The 18,325-nt window shown below is 43.0% G+C and overlaps 1 protein-coding gene across 1 annotated transcript in view; it reads left to right on the top strand.

The window, feature by feature from the left end:
* Positions 1-15,549, top strand: part of LOC100742611 — a 194,007-nt gene extending 178,458 nt beyond the window's left edge. The window contains exons 5-7 of the mRNA XM_012384758.3: positions 1,851-2,023; positions 10,979-11,343; positions 12,148-15,549. Coding sequence (XP_012240181.1) covers positions 1,851-2,023; positions 10,979-11,343; positions 12,148-12,359 — 750 coding nt within the window. The 3' untranslated portion in view covers positions 12,360-15,549. The remainder of the gene's footprint in view (positions 1-1,850; positions 2,024-10,978; positions 11,344-12,147) is intronic.
* The last annotated feature ends 2,776 nt before the right edge of the window (positions 15,550-18,325 follow it).

Below are 18,325 nucleotides of genomic sequence, written 5' to 3'. Positions count from 1 at the left end.
ATCAGTGTGTAATTATCTTGCCGCGCTCTAGAATACGATACGGCTCTAATTGCCCTTTTCCGATAAAGTTAATTCATTTAATCTACGCGTCACCTGGACACGCGCAATTAGCGTATATCGTGTCACATTAACTTCCAGGTTCCACGCTTACAATCTCATGATATTCATAGAATTGAAATTCGTTTTTCTTCGAAGATGTCTTGAAACGTTTATACCTTCTTCCTTTCACTCTTTAACTTCCCCTGGAACAAAACTCAAAACCCAATTGTCCCAAAAATATTTCAATTGTATATAATCTGATATCTTCGCGTAACGATATTACGTAGCGATGTTCTAAATGGAAGAAAATAACCGACAAAGAAATCCGATTCCACGACGACGCTTTAATTTAGAAGTTTCGCTGTATCGCGAGAGATATCAGCCTTATCGAATTGCCATTTTCCAGCAGCACAAAAACCCAGAAATATTTCATAAAATCGGATGTCTACTCGCTTCCACGTAGGGAAACACGTAGCAAGAATACTCTGTCCCATATCTATCAGCCCTAGTAGGATATCGAAGGCGTTCCGATAAGATAGAGAAAAATATTCAAAGCTATCGGCGTGCCAGGTACCGTCTTTTATCCCGTTCACGGCGTGCGTTCACCTCGATAACCATAGCGAACTTTTGCCCGCTTTTTGGCCGGCTTCCGGTACACATTCGACAAAAGCAGCCTGTCATCCGGCTCGCTTTTCTCCCGCTGAATGAAAAAGAAAGCGCGGACGAGCCACGGAGAATGGCAGAGCAAAAACGTGGAAGCAGAATGAAGGCACGAGCCCACGGAACCGCCATAAAGTCTCGTTCCCTTTAATCCGGTTGAACCGATCGACCTGATCAATCGCGACTGTGGACCCGATACTTCGTCGATGTACGTCCCTCGGGATATCCTCCGCGGCAGAGAACTAATCACGGAGTGGAAACTCGACGCAGTTCGAGACTGGTGGCTCGGTTGGATTGTCGCGTTTGAAAATTTCATTCGACAACGTTGGCCAAGCATTTCCGCGACCGACGCGCGAAATTGAGTTTCATACGTACTCGTGAATCCGAATGAATCGGACGCCAAGGCATTGTCTCGTATCGAGATCGTGTAACGTTCGTGAAAATCTGCCACTCTCGTTACCGACACTCAGCACACGCGTATTAATCGTATCGAATGTAGATATTCAATTCAGAAGTATTCCACCATATACCTATCGAGTTTGCCAATTTCTCTATAACGTATGCGAAATGGAATTTCAAGGACGTTTATAAAACGTTGAGCAATTCGCCATTCGTGTTCCGTTTATTTCGCGTAGCTATTACCCGACGTTATTATCGGGTAATTTAAACGAGCTTTGTCGCCCGAGAATGCCCAAGTTTGACGCTGAACCCAACTTGAATCCGGCTATTGGATCCCGTTGCGTCGATACGAATTTCTGAACCGATAACGAAGCAACATAGCGCGCTAGTTGCACCAGCTTCCAACGGTTGCTTTAGTGGCACTGTAACCATATTCTCGTATATCTGACCGTGTCTCAAATTTATTACGAAACCGCTTTCGAAGAAATAGCAGCAAAGCTCTGTGTCTACTCTGCTTTACAATTTGCTACGTAATACGGGGTATACGCGATCATGAAGATACAAATGACAAGCTTATTTTGGAAAAGATTAATTTTCTCGCTTTTCTTCTTCGTGAATTGATACAGGTGATCGAAATACGCTAGTTGATATTATAAATTCACGTTCGTGGAAAGAACGTGGCTTGGTATTAATTCCACGTAATCGTATCTCAGGACGTTCTTCGTACTCACCACGTTCTTCGTGTGTTACAGCTGCGAGAGTACACGCTAACCGAAACTTATCACGAAGACGACGTCGAGGTGGAGTTCGTCAGCAACGACAATCTACCAGCGAACAGTCCGACCCCTAGGGGGATCGACCCGAACAGGGACCTGAACGAGGCCATCGCCGAGGAACGGAAGGAAATGGACACTCAGAGATACAGGTACGCTCGCTCGTTCGTTTTTATCGAATTCCTCTTCTCGAATTGTCTTAGCAACGCGAATAGCAAGGGACCAGGAAATATGAAACGCGAGGGACAATTTCAAAATTTCGTGACGACAATGAAAATCCTTCGAGCATATAGTTGGCGATAGAGTCGAACAAGAGAATCTAGTTGGTTGCGAAACAATATCGACAGACGTACCAGCGTTAAAAGGTACGAAAATATGACAGGCAAGTTTGATGACTCGCATAAAGAACAGTCGGATCTGGTCGACTAACAAACGTGTGACGATGTCGAGACAGAATGGGAGAACTTGAAATGGTACATCGTAGAGAAAAAGCAAAGAGTGGCAAGGTGGTTTCTTAACCTTTCCAAGGTTCTTCATAGATAATATCTATCTTCTGGCTTTTGTAACTGCGATTCCGCTCTACCTCTCGTTCTTGTTCGTATCATTACGAAATCCTTTGGCCTTCCTTTCCACTTTTCGTTTTTCGCTCTATTTCTCTCTTTAACTTTTACGATCAAGCTGGGCCAGTTTCATAGAGGAAGTTCATCTTTTCCCATCTCTGCAATCCCGCTGGCGAGCTGGCTTTGTGCAACGAGAAATGCACGCAGAATCGTTATTTCCCTCTACTTTCTCACGTAGCGCAGGCATTTGAAAAACTTTCCTGAAAGTTGGGCAAATTTTTCACTTCAACCTCCCTTTTAACCCCATTGAGAAATCTGACCTGGTATTTCTCTAGGCGCTTCCTGAATTAGAGTAATTGCGCTGTGTAAACACGGAAAGCGCGATCGACCGGCAACACCCACGTTTCGCTGCCCTGCTTTATCCGGAATGCGTGCGTTAACACTCGACGAACTCCTGCAACGCGAAACGAAAGCTATAGACACTATAACGTGTAACTGCAAAGTCTCGAAGCACACTGGAAATCATAAACATCCTCGTAACTTTGTTCTCGAGTTCTAATCTGCGAGTCGTAATTCTAACCGCGATATTCGATAATTTCCAGACGTATCTGATAACGAGTTTCTGTTTTATCAAACGCATCGATATGATAGAAAGTAATCTCTCGAATTAATTACAAAGATAAATACGACGCACGGTTTTTCCCTGCTAAACGGATTTTCCACCTTACGACCACCCAAAAGTAAATGTATTTTCATTTGTACGATACCATTTAAAAGCGAAACTAAAGTAGAGTGGCGAACGAATTTATCCAAGTGCACGTGCGAAACATTCTCGTATCGATTTACGAAGACGGTGCACACGCTTGTGAAACTATTTCGTAACAGACAGACCATAAGTATCGTATATTTTCGCGCGATCCGTTTAACACACGACCGCCAACTTCCATCTCCTATGCCGGATATTATTCTTGCGGATACTATTTATCCGCCGTAAAACGAAACCCATGAAAATGCAATAAGAGACGACCGCGAATCAGACGCGCTTCCGGCCGTCGATTCTCTTGGGTCAGCGTATACATTTGACATCTGATGCTCGATAACGATATTACTTTTCGCGGACTTGGCAGATTCTTAGTGGCAATTTCTGCGATACTCCCAGTACAAAGTAGAGTGCCCTTATCGTCGTAATATCCGGCCCGGGCCAGTCCGCCGACACGATCATCTCGAAACGAACGATCTCGTCGTAACTTTTCCCTTACTTTATACTTTCCCCTATACTTTACCCCGCTTCCACTCTCCTCCATCTTCGCTTTCCTTTCCGATCTTTCGTTCGCTCCACCGTCCCTTTTTCGGGGATAGCAATTTTTATCGAATCAAGGTCTCCGTACGACAGGCACGGCTAGAGTCTTTCGTCTTGTCGAATCGAATAGCGACCACTCGACATAACGTTCGACGTGGAAATTATCGATTAAAGTCGATGAAATTTCATTTTTACGAAAGCAGAGGTCCATGTTCCGTTTTTTAAATCGCTAGGTCGATGCGTATTTAAGTTTCCTTCTTCCAGGATTTGAATTTCGCGGGTCGATAGTATTTGTTAAATTTTATTCTTTTAAATAAATAGTTATCAACTAAGAAAGTTAGAGGAGATTTGTAATAAAAATATGAAAATTCTGTTATCGACTGTCACGAATAATCGGAATAGCAGAATAATCTTCTCGTATTAGCTTAAACTTGGTAAGGATATTCGTCGAATTTTCACCTGTACGATTTTTAACGTGTAAATTATTCGAAACGAAAGGTATAAGTGGGCAGACAACTTGGTTCGAAGAACGTTTAATTCTAAAATAATTATTCTAAATTCGAAATAATCTGTGATAGACACTCAAATCCTTCGTGACAGTGAGGACGTATCAATAGCTGTTAATCGGTTGACAGACGGTAACTGACCTTCCCTTTTTCTGTCACACCGTATCGTTTAGATCTACAGATTGGAAAATGTCTATATCCTTCGCGTCTATGTCAGCAGTTCAACACCCTTCGTCCACCATGTGTCCACATATTCTGGAAATCTCAAAACAGCAAGAATTCGACAATTAGATCGACTGGAATCAGTAAACCAGGGAATCGCGATACAAACGTTATTGGGAGGAAAACGCTGTATCGATCGGTGGAATAAATTTTTCAGCCGAGCTGCGGGCAATTGTTTCAGCTCCCCTCGTCGAAACAGTGTGATACCTGCGACCAACGTCACTGCAGACCAACGACAAGCGTAAAATACGTTGCTTCGGGTGCGAAACTTTTAACCAAATTGGAACAACGTGCAGACGAATTTACTTTTTTCCGGCATATACGCAACTACCTTGGATTCGATGCCTCGAAAACGTGAAACGCCTGATCAAGCTTATACCGTACTGCACAGCCTCGAAACTTTTCAATCTACGCTGTGAAAAATCGATCACCGATCTTGAACCAATATTTTTTAGCAGTTTAATCGATCGGTCGAGAAAGCTGTCCTTTCGTCTCGCTAGTCTCGTGACGAAAATACCGAAATTGCCGAATTATATTTTAAGAGCCGCGGTCTCGCGTATTTTACTTGAGCGCGTGTTTCTGCGTGTACAGAACGTTAATGACAAGTTCCATAGAGAAGCTGTCACGACAGGTGCAACAGCTCATCGAGGAAACAGCTTTAGAAACGTTTCTATAGACGTCGGCTACCCCGAACAATGTCGCTAGACGTTGAAAAAGAAGTGTGTCGCTGGCCAACTACGAGGCTATATTGAATAATACTGCGTACAATATCATTCACTCGAGTGACCCACTTTCCTTTTTCAAACGTAATCGCGAAAAAGAAGATCCTGCCGATTATTAGAATGACGAATTCCAAGCAATCTATTGTAGGTGAGGAAAGTATAGCGAGATCGTAAAATAAAGCGTTAAGTAGATTTCTGAATCGGACACAGTTTAACAAAAAGAATCATCTTTCTATTCGTATTTGAATCTCTTTAACGCGCTTAATTTCCGTGCAACGCATTTAAACGGTTTCTTAATGTTGATAATTTTGGATCTTAATCGCCGAAATAATGGTAAAGGAACACTAAGTTTACACTTAGCATTTATATTAAAATAGTTATAGATTTATTTAATAAACGATTTCAAAGATATTCATCGATACACATTGCACGCGTCTCAGCTTCCTCCATACCAGACTCCTAACTGAACAATTTACATTCCTTTGTTTTCGAGATGCCGCGCACACACATACTTCCACACACTCATATTCACATACACGTATCACTACTACGCGATCGATCTAGTCTAGCACGCAAAATTATACATATCTCAATACTTAACAAAGTATTCGAAACTAGAAGAAGTGAAGTAATCGTTAGACGATACGAAGGAATATCATCTAACTGGATACTTTATACGACAATCCGCTGTATTATCCGCCGTATGAGATACGTATTTTTGAAATTTGTACTGTAAAATGCACGTAGTTGAAAGTTCGCAAACCGCGTTAAACTCTGAAGCTTTGGTAAAGATAAAACGTGTTCCAAGCTTTTAGCGGTACTGTACAGCGTCACCGGAACGAATCTCAGATATTTTACAGTTTTTATTTTTACAGAGAAATAGATTGGCATTAGCGATGCGCTTAAACCGAAATATACACAGTAGGTACGCTTAAAGCTTCTCTAGTTCGATCCTGATCAAACGTTACTTGTCCGGATCTCCACTCGTTACGCTCCTCTCGAACTAGATTCCAAGTGGAAAGCGAATAGTAACTCGTCGACTAACCGATTCTCCATATCTACATTTCGCTGGTAATAAAGTAACGACGTGTACGCACGGTTTCCAATCGAATGGAAGAATAGACGCTGATGAAAACAGAGACGAGAGAAAAATAGACGAAGATGCAGATTACGATGATTGTCGGGATACGGTTGAAAGGCCGGCAGTTCAAGCCCGAGGGTACGAGGCCGATTACCAGAAACGACGATCGGCACTCGAAGCCAGAGTGGCCAGATAGCACCGTGTGCGATCGAATCTCGGACGTTCTTGCGTTTCGTCGACTTCCGTCCTTATTGATACGTACTTTTCCCTGCCCCGATTCGATAGATCGTTTGTAAGACTACGAAAAGCGCGATAATTGCAGACTCGATCGCACTTATCTTCCGAAGGAACGTTGCAGTTACTGCGATCGTGGAATTTTGCCACTCAGCGAGAAATTCTTGGAACGAATGATAGTTGCGGAATGTTGGACGATTTTGGGAAGATATTTAAATTAGGTCAAACGTGGATGTGGAATTTTTATTGCTTTCGGGTGGGGAGGAAACGAGGCAACTTTAAAACGATGTCACGGATAGATGCAACGATTCGTAGAATTTGAACGGTTATTGTAAAAATGTCTTTGCGGATATGGAAATTTATGCGCGTTATTAAAATAAAATGGTTCGAAATTTCCTCGCTACCGTAATTGGATACGACAGTGATGGTATTGGTGAAACGAATTGAGAAACGTAGCTTTTGGTAAATGTATTTTAAGCGAATTTACCGTCAATAACGTTAAATGTCTTGTAACTTTTACGTAGATTTTCGGATTTGTTCGAAACTTTATCAGGATAACAAGAACAGTCGTGTCTCGTTATATCGTTAATGAAGTTTCACCAAGTTCTATGAAACACGCATAATGTAGCCGTAAGAGTTTTCCAAGGTAAATGTCCAACTACTTTTCTAAATCGCATAAATAAATCCACCGTAAAGTAAATATCATAGAAATAAATAAAAACATGATAACGAACGAACCGCGCGTGGCAGCTGTGATGATTGAAAAAAATTTCAGGCACCGACGGTTCTCCCGGCTTGACGCTCCTCGTATTCGAAGATCCAACATAAACAAACAGGTTTATATATTCAGTTCTCAGAGAAAAAGAGGGAGAGAGAGAGACCTTTTTTAAATCAGAAGGGTTGCTCTTTTTCCATGAATGCAGAATGAAACTCAATTACTTCGTAAAGAAGATCCAGCTTTCCTGCGAATGTTCGATCAGATTACGATTAATTATTACTCGTGATGAGTGTTCTTTGACGATGCAGCAAATCAAATATCGCGAATATCGTATCCGTTTCTGTTATCAAACGTATTCCGCTTTTTCGCAGAATTAACATTAATTCCGTAGCGTGTTACGCCACGTACGAATTATCGCTGCAATTTCAATAGAAAAAGATGGAAAAAAACAAAAAGATGTAAATATTCGAACGAAACAGCAAACAACGATTCGTCGATGGCTCGTTTCAAAAGAAAAAATTCTGTAAGCTTCGCGATGGACTACTTTCCTCGACATATCCACCGAACGTCCTCATATTTTTTGCAGAGTCGTCGAAAGCAGCAGAAACCGGAATTTAGCGTCGGCTGGCGGACGCGAATTTATGCCTCCGTGAGCATTTGCATTTTAAAATTGTCAAGCTCCGGCTGTGCGCGGTAATGAGCTATCTGAATTGCAAATTCAGATATAATAACGCGCTTTCGTAAATATATTTTCAATTACCCGCGAAGGTGACGTTACGCTTAATTGACCTTTCCGTTTACGCGAGCAAATCGCCCATCGAGTTTTCGAAAACGCTCCCCTGGCTACATCGGCCAATTTTCCTATCAAACGGTCGATTCAAACTTCCGAACAGGCTGTTGCGCATCCCAGCCACCGGCTGTAATTTCGTTTCGCGGATCCTACGTGAAACGCTCACGCTGTTTACAATCTTGCTTTTCTACATCAAAGTCGCGATCATGGAATTAATTTTCCAACTAAAAATCCCAGAACATTACTATCATCGTTGATATAAAATAATTGGAAACGATAAGTTGATAAGAGATGTTTGCGCATTTGTAGCCAGTTTAAACGAGAACTAATTTTACGTTCTACTTTTAAATTTGACGTTCGTTGCGTGTTGAAATTTTCCATCATTTTTTTCCTTGTCCCTTTTTCGTACCAGTTGTGCGATCCTCAGACATTTTGTCACTTTTTGATCGTCGTTACACGCTGATGTTTGTAATAATGCTGATTTGCACGAATATTCGCAGTTTTACGATAGAAAATTACACCTTACATCCATCACACGATGAAAAATAACTGTTCTTTCGTAGCCTATTTCGCCTTGAAATAAAAGAAGAGAAACTTCCTAAGCCTAACGAGCCACGAAAGCTTCATTGTTGACGTTAGCTGGTTTTTTCAAGAAAATGCAAAATTATCGCCGCTCTCGGGATGCTTCTATGCCAAAAGCTTCTCGGCACGGCTTCTTACATCCTACGGTTTAATGTGCACAGCAATTAAGACAGAGGGTAAGATTATCGTGCGGCAACACATTAAAAATGTTATAACCGGCGAGAAATTAGCGAGAACTGGGTCAACGCTAAGTCGCGCGGATGAAACGATTCTCGGAAAAACGAAAGGATGGATCGTGCTTCGATGCCGGTTAATGTCGATAAATACCGCGAAATTTTCGAGTGTTTTCCTCTTCGTTTGCTCGTGCCTTTTCCACCAGAGCGGAGGAGAACGGTGGAGTAATTTAATTCTGACGAAACGCTAGTCTTATTTTCTCACTGTGTATCGCGACAAGTTCTTTTTTCACAACCTTCGGTGTACTGCGATGCTCGGTGGAGATTAGGCGAAAAAAGACGTGAAAAATAGTCGCGCCAGATCCACCGTGACTATAAATAATCGCGCAAAGCGAATAACGACGACGTTAATAAATTTGAATATTAACGAGACCATTAATAGCAAGGACGGCGCAAATGAGCTTCGCGGAATCTTCCTTTTTCCCACGACGAGCAGCGGTGCTTTTATCGAAATAGTTATCTGGCGACGTACGTCGTGTGAAAAATTCATTTTCACGACACGATCGCTTCGTCGAGACGTCGCGACTCGTCGACCGAGAAAATCGCGTCTCGATCGATCCTCCAAGGACTGCGCTGCGTCGAAGTGCTCGCCTCAAAAGGCGAATCTCCGGTTATTTTCGAGCCTCTGCCGAGCGAACGACTCGTAACTCACGACGAACGATCAGAGAAGGAATAAACCGACAAAACAAAATTCTCAAGCGAGATTTTGCCACGAGAACCGTTCGCGAGAGCCAATTCGCCGGTGTATCCCGAGGCCTGGCGAGTGTCTCCACGGCGGAATTGTCGCACGAAATTGAAATCATGCAAATGCTAGGGAAATAAATTAAAAACGTACACAGGAGCGCGTCAGCCTGCCTGTCTACCTGATCCTCGTAAATTGGAAAAAGCTACGCGGTGGACTTAAACTTCTCGGGTTAGGTCTATTTTCCGAATGGGCAACCATCGACGAGTGAGATTGCACCGTCTACTCTGGTCGATGAGGAGAACTCGTTTCGCCGATGATTTTCAGTTCTAGGTTGCTCGTCGGGAAACTCGAGCTCTCCCAAGACCGACATCGTCTAATACTAAGAAACACGAGAAGATCGAAAATTCCAGAGCGCAGAGTAGAAGGATAGGGGAACGAGCAAAGCGGGATGAATAAGTTTCGGTTTGTGAAACAGAAATCCCGCTTCTTCTCTTTTCTCTCGACACCTCTTTGCTCCTTTCTTCTTCTCTCTCTTTCTCTCTCTCTCTCTCTCTCTCTCTGTCTCTCTCTCTGTTTTTCCTCCGGACTAAGGCTCTCGTCGCGTACAAACGTAGACACGGCATTCGTAAATCAACTCTCGAAATTGTTTTCGAGTGGGCCGCACCTCCCACGCTTCGGCAAACTCCGCATCTAGAAATCCAAGCAACGACCGATGGACTGACTACGTGGACACGCCGTTCCCGATAATTTTCCTCCTCGTGGGAAAGCGACCGGGTGACGACCGATGCGTTTTGATACGCGGCGAGCATCGCGGTTGTTTGAACAGATCTCGTACTGGAACGCGATGGAAGAAGTTTGTGGGAATTTGGATGCGTATAAACTTTTCTTTCGTCCGTTGGTGTAGAACGCGGCACTTTTCGGGAGGCGTTGCATCACAGAAAAGCTCGTCGGTTAATTATCGAAGTTAAACCACGACATAATTAATACCTTCGTTGCCACCGACTTGGAACTGAAACGCGGGATGACGAAAGAGTAACGCAATAGAAAAACTAGTAGCTTTTTCGAAGGCACAACTTTTTGAAATATAAGCAAGTTTCGAAATTGTGAATTTATATAACGCCACGAGGTGGAGGAAAAATATTTTTAAACGTGCGTTTCTTCCGTTTGAATCTTTTTCTTCGGAAAAATAGGTTATAACATACATAAGCGAATTAAGTATTCCACAAAATTAGTATATCGAAACGGCATATATACTTTCGTATGTAATTCCATAGAATTTCGTAGAATTCGTAAGAACCTTGAATTAATTTAATAGATGAAACAAATCTCTGTGCAGATCTCATTTTTCTAATCGTCTTTACAAAGATACGAATCTGCCAAAGTATCCGTAGTTTATTAACGATAAATTATAAGAATCTATAGAAAAAATTCCATAGAGTTTTCGGATAAAACGATCGATTCTCGTATATTACAGATATTGGACGACGACCGGAAATGGTCAGATGATAACCGAGCTTCCACGAGACAATAAAGCAGCGATCATGGACAGCATAGCTTCGTCATATGCGTTACAAAGACCCAGATTCAATGCGACACCTCCACCGAAACTTTCGAAAGTCGATGGAAAGATCGGCTGGCCTTACTATCAAAAGTACAAACAAACAGCGGAAGCGCAGAAGGCACAAATCTTCGAGGATATTCAGAGGAAAATGGCAAACGCGACTAGCGGCAACAGTCTCGGTCATTCGTGGAATTCCACCGACATCACGATCCAACGTCAGCACAGGCTCAGAATGAAACATCATCGACTAACGTCTAAAGGAAAACGCTTGAGAACGCGTGAGTAGAAGATCTTGGTGCTGTGTATTCAGCTTCTCGTTGAAAACCTTTCTCCGCTGCTTCAAAAGCGACGTGACACGGTTCGTGCCAACAATGACTCGACCACGTTGATGCGATCTTTTCATTTGTAGAAATTAATGATAAAACAGAGCTTAACAACGATGTGTTCCGCGCAGATGCTCAAAGAACGTTCTCTTTCGCGTCTCTCTGACTCGCTGCATTTAGAATCGCGGTCTTTGTCGCCGCGTCGATTATCTTTTTATATTTTCCGTTTCGTTTCGCCTCTTCTGTTGCGTGTAAATACCGGTCTAACGCCTGTTTTCTGACGACTTGAATTTATTTAAAACTAGCGACAAAGCTCGTCATAAATGGACACAAGCGCGCATTGTGTTTTAATGCCTCGGTTATCAATTACGCTCGTTCATTTAATCCTTCGCTCTACGATTTTTCGCGAAACTATTTCATCCACAGCTATTTCAGTCCATAGATTTTTATATCGCGATCTTACTTTATCTCGTCGAATCTATTCGAGTCTTTTTCTTCGCTACGTTTCATTTTCACAGCATCGAATTTTCATATTCGTACGAAACGATGCATACGTAATCTGACATGCTAAACTCTAACGCGTAAATAGATTTTCTAGCCATCCGATGAGTCATTTCCTTGGCAAACACTGACAAATGTCTCTTAAATGAATAAATTTGCAAATTCCCATTTCCGACCAACTAATTTCCACGACAAACCCAGTTTCCATTTAATCAAGACGATTGCAAGATGATTAATGGCGTTGTTCGATGATCGCAGGTCCTCCGAGGGATTGCAAGGTCGGAGAATGGGGTCCATGGAGCGCTTGTAGTCGTAGCTGCGGCGTAGGAGAGACGCAGAGGACGCGGAAGATCACGATAAAGCCACGCCGTGGCGGATCAGCGTGTCCGCCTCTGAAAGAGACCAAGTGGTGCGGCAGCGCGAGCCCTTGCCCCGACGGCAAATCCATCGTGGACAGCTATCAATGGTAGTCGTGTGGTCGTCGGTGAAACGATCCCGTGAACGACGAAGCCGTCGACTCGAGATGATTTACCCTGAACGATCCGAAAGGGAGGATTCGAGGGACCCAGTGGGTCTCGACGAAATAGACGAACACGGCTGGATCGTTAGCGGTCCGCTAGATTGCGTCAATAACGTTATCGTAGTCGTAGCACCAAAGATTTCGCACGGGCAGAGACGGCGTCGATAATATCACGATCGATCGTTTATCGATCGATCGAGTCAATAATTATTTGTTTATCGGCAGCTAAATATCAAACGTAACGAGAAAAAAAATGAGAATCGTGCCGCGTGTCGGAGGAATAGAGATACAAAGATAGAGAAGTAGGCGAGTCGTGCGTTAGCGTGTAAACGGATGCGACATGGGAATAGAAAGAGAAGGCTACGCAAGGAAGCACCTTCTGTCTTTGTCGAGCAAGGCACGCACAATACACACTGATGCAGTTGGTTTGCTCGGTGTTGCACTTACGTATTTATCGTACGAATGTGAATGCGTTATTAGACAAGAAAACGAGGGATTTCTGTGCAACGTTCTATCGCTATGTCGCTTTTTCAGCTCGCTCTCGCTTACACGCTATCCGTGTATCTCTGTTATGAGAAGAAACATCGTTCTGAACCTTGGCCTACAAACCGAGTTTCCTGCTCTGCATAAAACTCGTTCGTGTTCGACCCTCGGTCGGATCGACATATTTTCTGGATAGAGCGTTTGGAAACTCCGTTGAAAAGGGGCCGAAAGGACGAAGGTATAAAAATGCAACACGAACGAGTTAAGAGGGATCGTTGGAGCGTAGAATGGCGCTTAATTTTCGACGATTCTCCTGCACGGACGCTTTTCAATACGCCGTCGATCGATCGCCAATCGACGTCGCGTTTCCTACGCGATATTTTCTGCGTTAGACTGGAGCACGGAAAATTCGTATCTCGATCTAGTTTGCTTCTTGATTTAATTGCGGATCGGCCCAGCGTTATATCGACACGCGACGATAATCGTCGCAACGCGTTTTCAAACTTTGACACGCGGAAGAACGAACGAGAAGGGAGGAACGACTCTTTTTGACGGAGACCACATCTGTCCTTGTTGAAACGTCGAGGCGTACGCATTTATCATTCGTGGACTCGGCCGATCGGAAACGAGATAAAGGTTGTCGCGATTCGAACTGTGAAATTCCACGAGAATTCGAGCCGGTTTACGGATTATCCTGGCAGGATAAAGCGAATTCCCGAACGCGATCCGCTGAAACTCGGATACGGGCGTCCCAGTTCCCACCGTTGTCGGATATCCCGTCGACGCGATCCAGTCTCGTGGTTTGGCAACGACCGAAAAAAACGAGAAAAAAAGGAGAAGAAGAAGGAAACGAGGGAAGTACAGAGTTTTCCGAAGGTTCGAAAAATTGCCGGCAATTCCCCGAGCGACTAAGGCGTTGAACGCAATTAGTCCACTGGTCTTGCACGATGGAACACCGTCTCCAGTATGTATGTGCTAGTTTCTGTATGTATGTGTATGTGTATCGCGTGTGTACGTGTGACGAACGAAGAAGCCGGTGGATGAGAAAGTTTCTCGGTAGAAATCCAACGGGTGGTTCGCGTGTCGATCGACGGTCTTAGAGGGACTTAGTAACCGGTCGCCGGATATCCTACCCCATTCGAAACTAGCTTTGCATTTCTTCGCGATTCGTGTCCGGGACACGTATCTCGGAACCTGAAAGCGTCTATTGATTCTACGCCAGCGCCAGTAGTTCAGGGTGAAGGGAACATCGAGGGGATTATGGAGATGCTACGTTTGAATTTTTTTAAGAGAGGACCTGCATCTTGTAACTTATAATCAGGAAAAAAGCATCTATTACTTATACGTGTGTGTATCGAGCAAAGTGAAATCGATAGTTGCGCTCTCGAATTTATGGACGACGTTGTATATTTCCGCGTTTGCATCGCTTCGCTGCTGCTACGGTTCTATTAACCTTTTAACCGAGTGCACTTCTCGTTGGAGTGGTGTTCGCGTTTTCATTTGAACGGTGCAAGAATTTATCGATCCGAGCCCCTCTTCCAACGTTTCTACTTGGGAAATGGTGTATATGAAAATAGCAAATACCCGCGTGCTTCGGTCTCTATTATCGCTATAAAATGATTAAACACTCGGTTAAGGGGTTGAAAGTACGCTCTTCGACGGATCGGTATCGACACATGCAACAACATCTTACGACGCTCATCTCGCCCTGTCGAATTCGTAAGAGATTTACAAAGAGAGAAAAGGGAGAACGCGAGAGAAAAATAACGAGAGAAAATGAAAGAAGGTTCGTTCCGCGAAAGATCTTTCCCCCGCGCTAATGTTACGGTATTCGTTCTCATGGCGTGATAGGGAAATTTTTATAAAAAAAAAAAGATATCATCAGGTACATACTTAGGTGAGTGTATTATATCTTAGGCGTAAATTTAACGATAATAATTAATAACTAACGTTTAATCGTAATTTGTTAATTAATAGGCTCTGGTATTACGACGCCCGTCAAGGGCTGCACGCGCAACGGCTTGTCCTCCTCACGTAATGTTATTTCGTAACGGGCAACGCTGCAATTATGCGGCGCGCTATCCGTCGAGGGACACCCTGTCGTGCGTAGTCAACTATCGTTTCGAGTAATTAAAACGATCAAACGTGGTAAAGGGTTGAAAACGAGGGGAAAGAACGACGTAACCGTATTCGTTTGAATTTCATCGACTCGTTCTGTAAAAATAGAATTCTAAAAGAAACATTTCGCTATTGATCTATCAGGTTATTCCACAAGTAATATCGTCCCTTATCAATCGCCGGAACTCGCAATTAGTCGAAAAACGAAAACGATCTGTTAGATGTAGAAGCGTATTCCACAAAAATAACCGATGAATCGACGAAGTTTCCTGAATGTATATAGCACAATTATTAAAGCAAGAAATATCGTAATATTTCCAATATTTTCATGATACGATCAACGATCACAATTAATTTGAAAAATTAAATGGTATTGAAAATCATACGCTTAGTTTCAAAACCAAGTTGCAAAATAGAATACACTTGTCGCGCTGTTCCTCCCTCCCTGTAGTCTCCGTGTACAGGCACGGAATTACTTATGGAATGTCCGAATGAAAATAGAATAAAAAAGAAAGAATCGATAGAGTACAAAAAAAAAACGGTCGAAATTCGTAGCCAATTTCGACTACTCAAGATACGCGTAATAATACGCGAGATAAACAGGAGCAAGGTTTCGCTTATATCCACGGAACGAGAAAGTTGTTCGGTGGATTGTAAAATTTCTCGCGGTACAATACGCGCATTACGATAGAACCGACGAAAGGGAGGGCCTTTTATTTCAACCGGGAAGAAGGACCAAGCCGTCGCAGTTTTAGCAGCATTAAGAGAAAGGGGATGAACGTTTTATAAACTAAACGCTCGAGGGGACGCTTTCTTAACGAAAGTTTCAACGACACTGAGAGAGAGAAGGAGTAGCCGTACTTTGCCTAAGAAATAAAAGCGCGAGATAACAAGGAGAGGAGACGTTACCAAAGAAAACGCTCGTGTAAATGTATATCTTATCCTTTCCTGTATTTCCCACTTGCCAACCCCTTTGCGTTTCCCCTCGAAAAACTTTTTCCTGCCCATCCTCCTCTTGAATCTTCCGTTGTCCTCCATCTTTATACCCACAAGCGTGTCTGTGTCATTTTTCTTCCTCTCTCTCTTCTTCAAACCTGTCGCAGACGCATAAACGCTTCTCCTCTCTTTCTCTCTTCTCCCTAACGCGTGAGCGGCTCACGGAAGACAATGACAAATCAATGAGAGACCGACCGAAGGGAAGGAAGGAGGATGATTCTGTACAAGTCACTGTGCATTCTAGCCTCTAAGGACCTAGCCGATAGGACTAGCCGTTAAGCAAGAATATGTAGCAATGTATAACACATAAGTTTATATTACATAATAAAATCTGTCGATAAAATCCGTTCGAACGATATTTTTCACTTGTGACGTATGATGAATGGTATTCGTATCGTAATAAAGTAGCTATTATTTCAGGAATGGTCGTACGATTTTCGTATCCTGCTCTGGTCTCCTCCATCTATAAGATTCGCTACGAAACGGATAACCGTCTAAGTATAATCGAATTCCATGAACGAACGATTGAAATGTCATAGGTTTCGTTCGATCCTCCGTAAAATTGTTTGCTGTCGCAATCAACCACTCGTTGCAGACAAACAAACTAGAGCGACGTTTACCTTGTTTTAATTTAATCTTCCGTACGTTGCGTACAGAATGTTATCAACTAATGAAACGATAAATTCATTCTTTTCCTACGTTCTGTAAAACCGATTCCAATGTTAACGCGTTATATTTTTCTTACAGAGAAGTAAGAGAAGATGGAAAGGATTAAATTTAACGGACCATTTGATGGCAGTTATTGTAGCAAGAGGTAAAAAAGGTAACGGTAGAGAAACATTCTTCGATCGTAAAATGAAAATGCAACAAAAATATCGGTCCTTTGATCGAATCGCGCCACATGCGATATATGCACCTCATGTACCTTGCGCACAGGAGGTAGTGTATACGTTTATACTGGCGGAAGAGAAGCCACGGTTCAGCCATTGTTCCCTCGAAAAATCAGCAAGCGAAACCTCATGGATAGAACGCTTTCTGTTAACGATCCGATCCCTCTTCGCAAGCCAACCGACAATATTAATAATCGTCCCGGCGGAGCAATTCCAGAGTCGGAGGGTAGAGAAAGCTGCCACCGTTGGTTGTTATCACGCAACATTACCCGAAAATAAAGGACGCGGTGCGGTTTGCTGGGAGAAAGACGAGTACGAAGGACAGGTAGCCAGAATACAATACCTACAAGGCGTACGGATCTTGGAACCCCACAGTCAGATAAGAGGGTGGAGGCAAACCCGCAGCCGCCCTTTGCTCGACCCTCGACTTTCGAGGACGAGCCGAGTGCAATGATGCTGCACGAAATCCAACCTCGTCCCCCTTTTACCCATTCAGCCGCACTTTACCGAACCCTTCTTTATCTCTTCGCGTACGGTTAATCGCATTAATGTCGCCCGTTTCTTTCGCTCTAGACTTTTTGCCGTTGCTTACTCGAACGTAGTATTTATTCCCGGGGAAGAGAAATTAATCGTGGAGTGCTTTTCAAAGAGACCGTCTGTATACGATATCGTATAACCAAGAAAAAGAGTGGAATTGTCTGTGAGAGCGACATCATGGCGAGAAATAATTATATTTCAAGAAAATATTTTCGTAGAATAACATTTTCCTATTTGGGGCTTCAAGAAAATAGTTTGAACGTGTTTAGTTAAGAATAGGCCTGGTACACGCGTGTAATAAATTTCCAAACTTTCTTTTCAAGTTCAAACAAAACGTCTCGTGGAAAATTTGATTGTACGTTTTCGACTTATTTTCACACGCAGAATGACCTTCTGTCGACTATTTAGTCTTGTCCAGTCCGGAATTGACGTTATTTGGTTGGACTCTGTACAATATAGTTTGCTCCTAGATTTTCTTAATACACAAATTTTGTAGAAATACTTTTACAAATAATGCAGCGAGTAACGGGTACAAAAAGAGTGAACGAACGAATAAATTGTTTGAACGACGGTGATCGTAAGAAAAATTTTCAAAATTTTCTTTGCGCCAACTATCAACGTGTCAGGTCCCAAAAGATCGTCTCGATGCAAGATGGTTTAAAACTCAGAATAAATCAGGTCGCTGAATTCTACTCGTCAAAATCCACGAGCCTATTGTTCGCCGGTACCTGAGGGAAGTTCCAAACTCGACAGTGCAAATGTTTAAACGAGATAAATCAAAGGACCAGTGGGTGTCTTCTGGCTTGTTAGACCAACCCTCGACGCGTAAACGTTTCCAAACGAGCGAGTCTTAGTCCAAAGATACTCTCTCTCTCTCTTTCTTGCTCCCATC

This window comes from Bombus impatiens, unplaced genomic scaffold (assembly GCF_000188095.3).
Source record: "Bombus impatiens unplaced genomic scaffold, BIMP_2.2 scf_0020, whole genome shotgun sequence".
Classification (NCBI taxonomy): domain Eukaryota; kingdom Metazoa; phylum Arthropoda; class Insecta; order Hymenoptera; family Apidae; genus Bombus; species Bombus impatiens.
The sequence above is the reverse complement of the archived record's forward strand: the minus strand, read 5'-3'. Positions and strand labels throughout refer to the sequence as shown.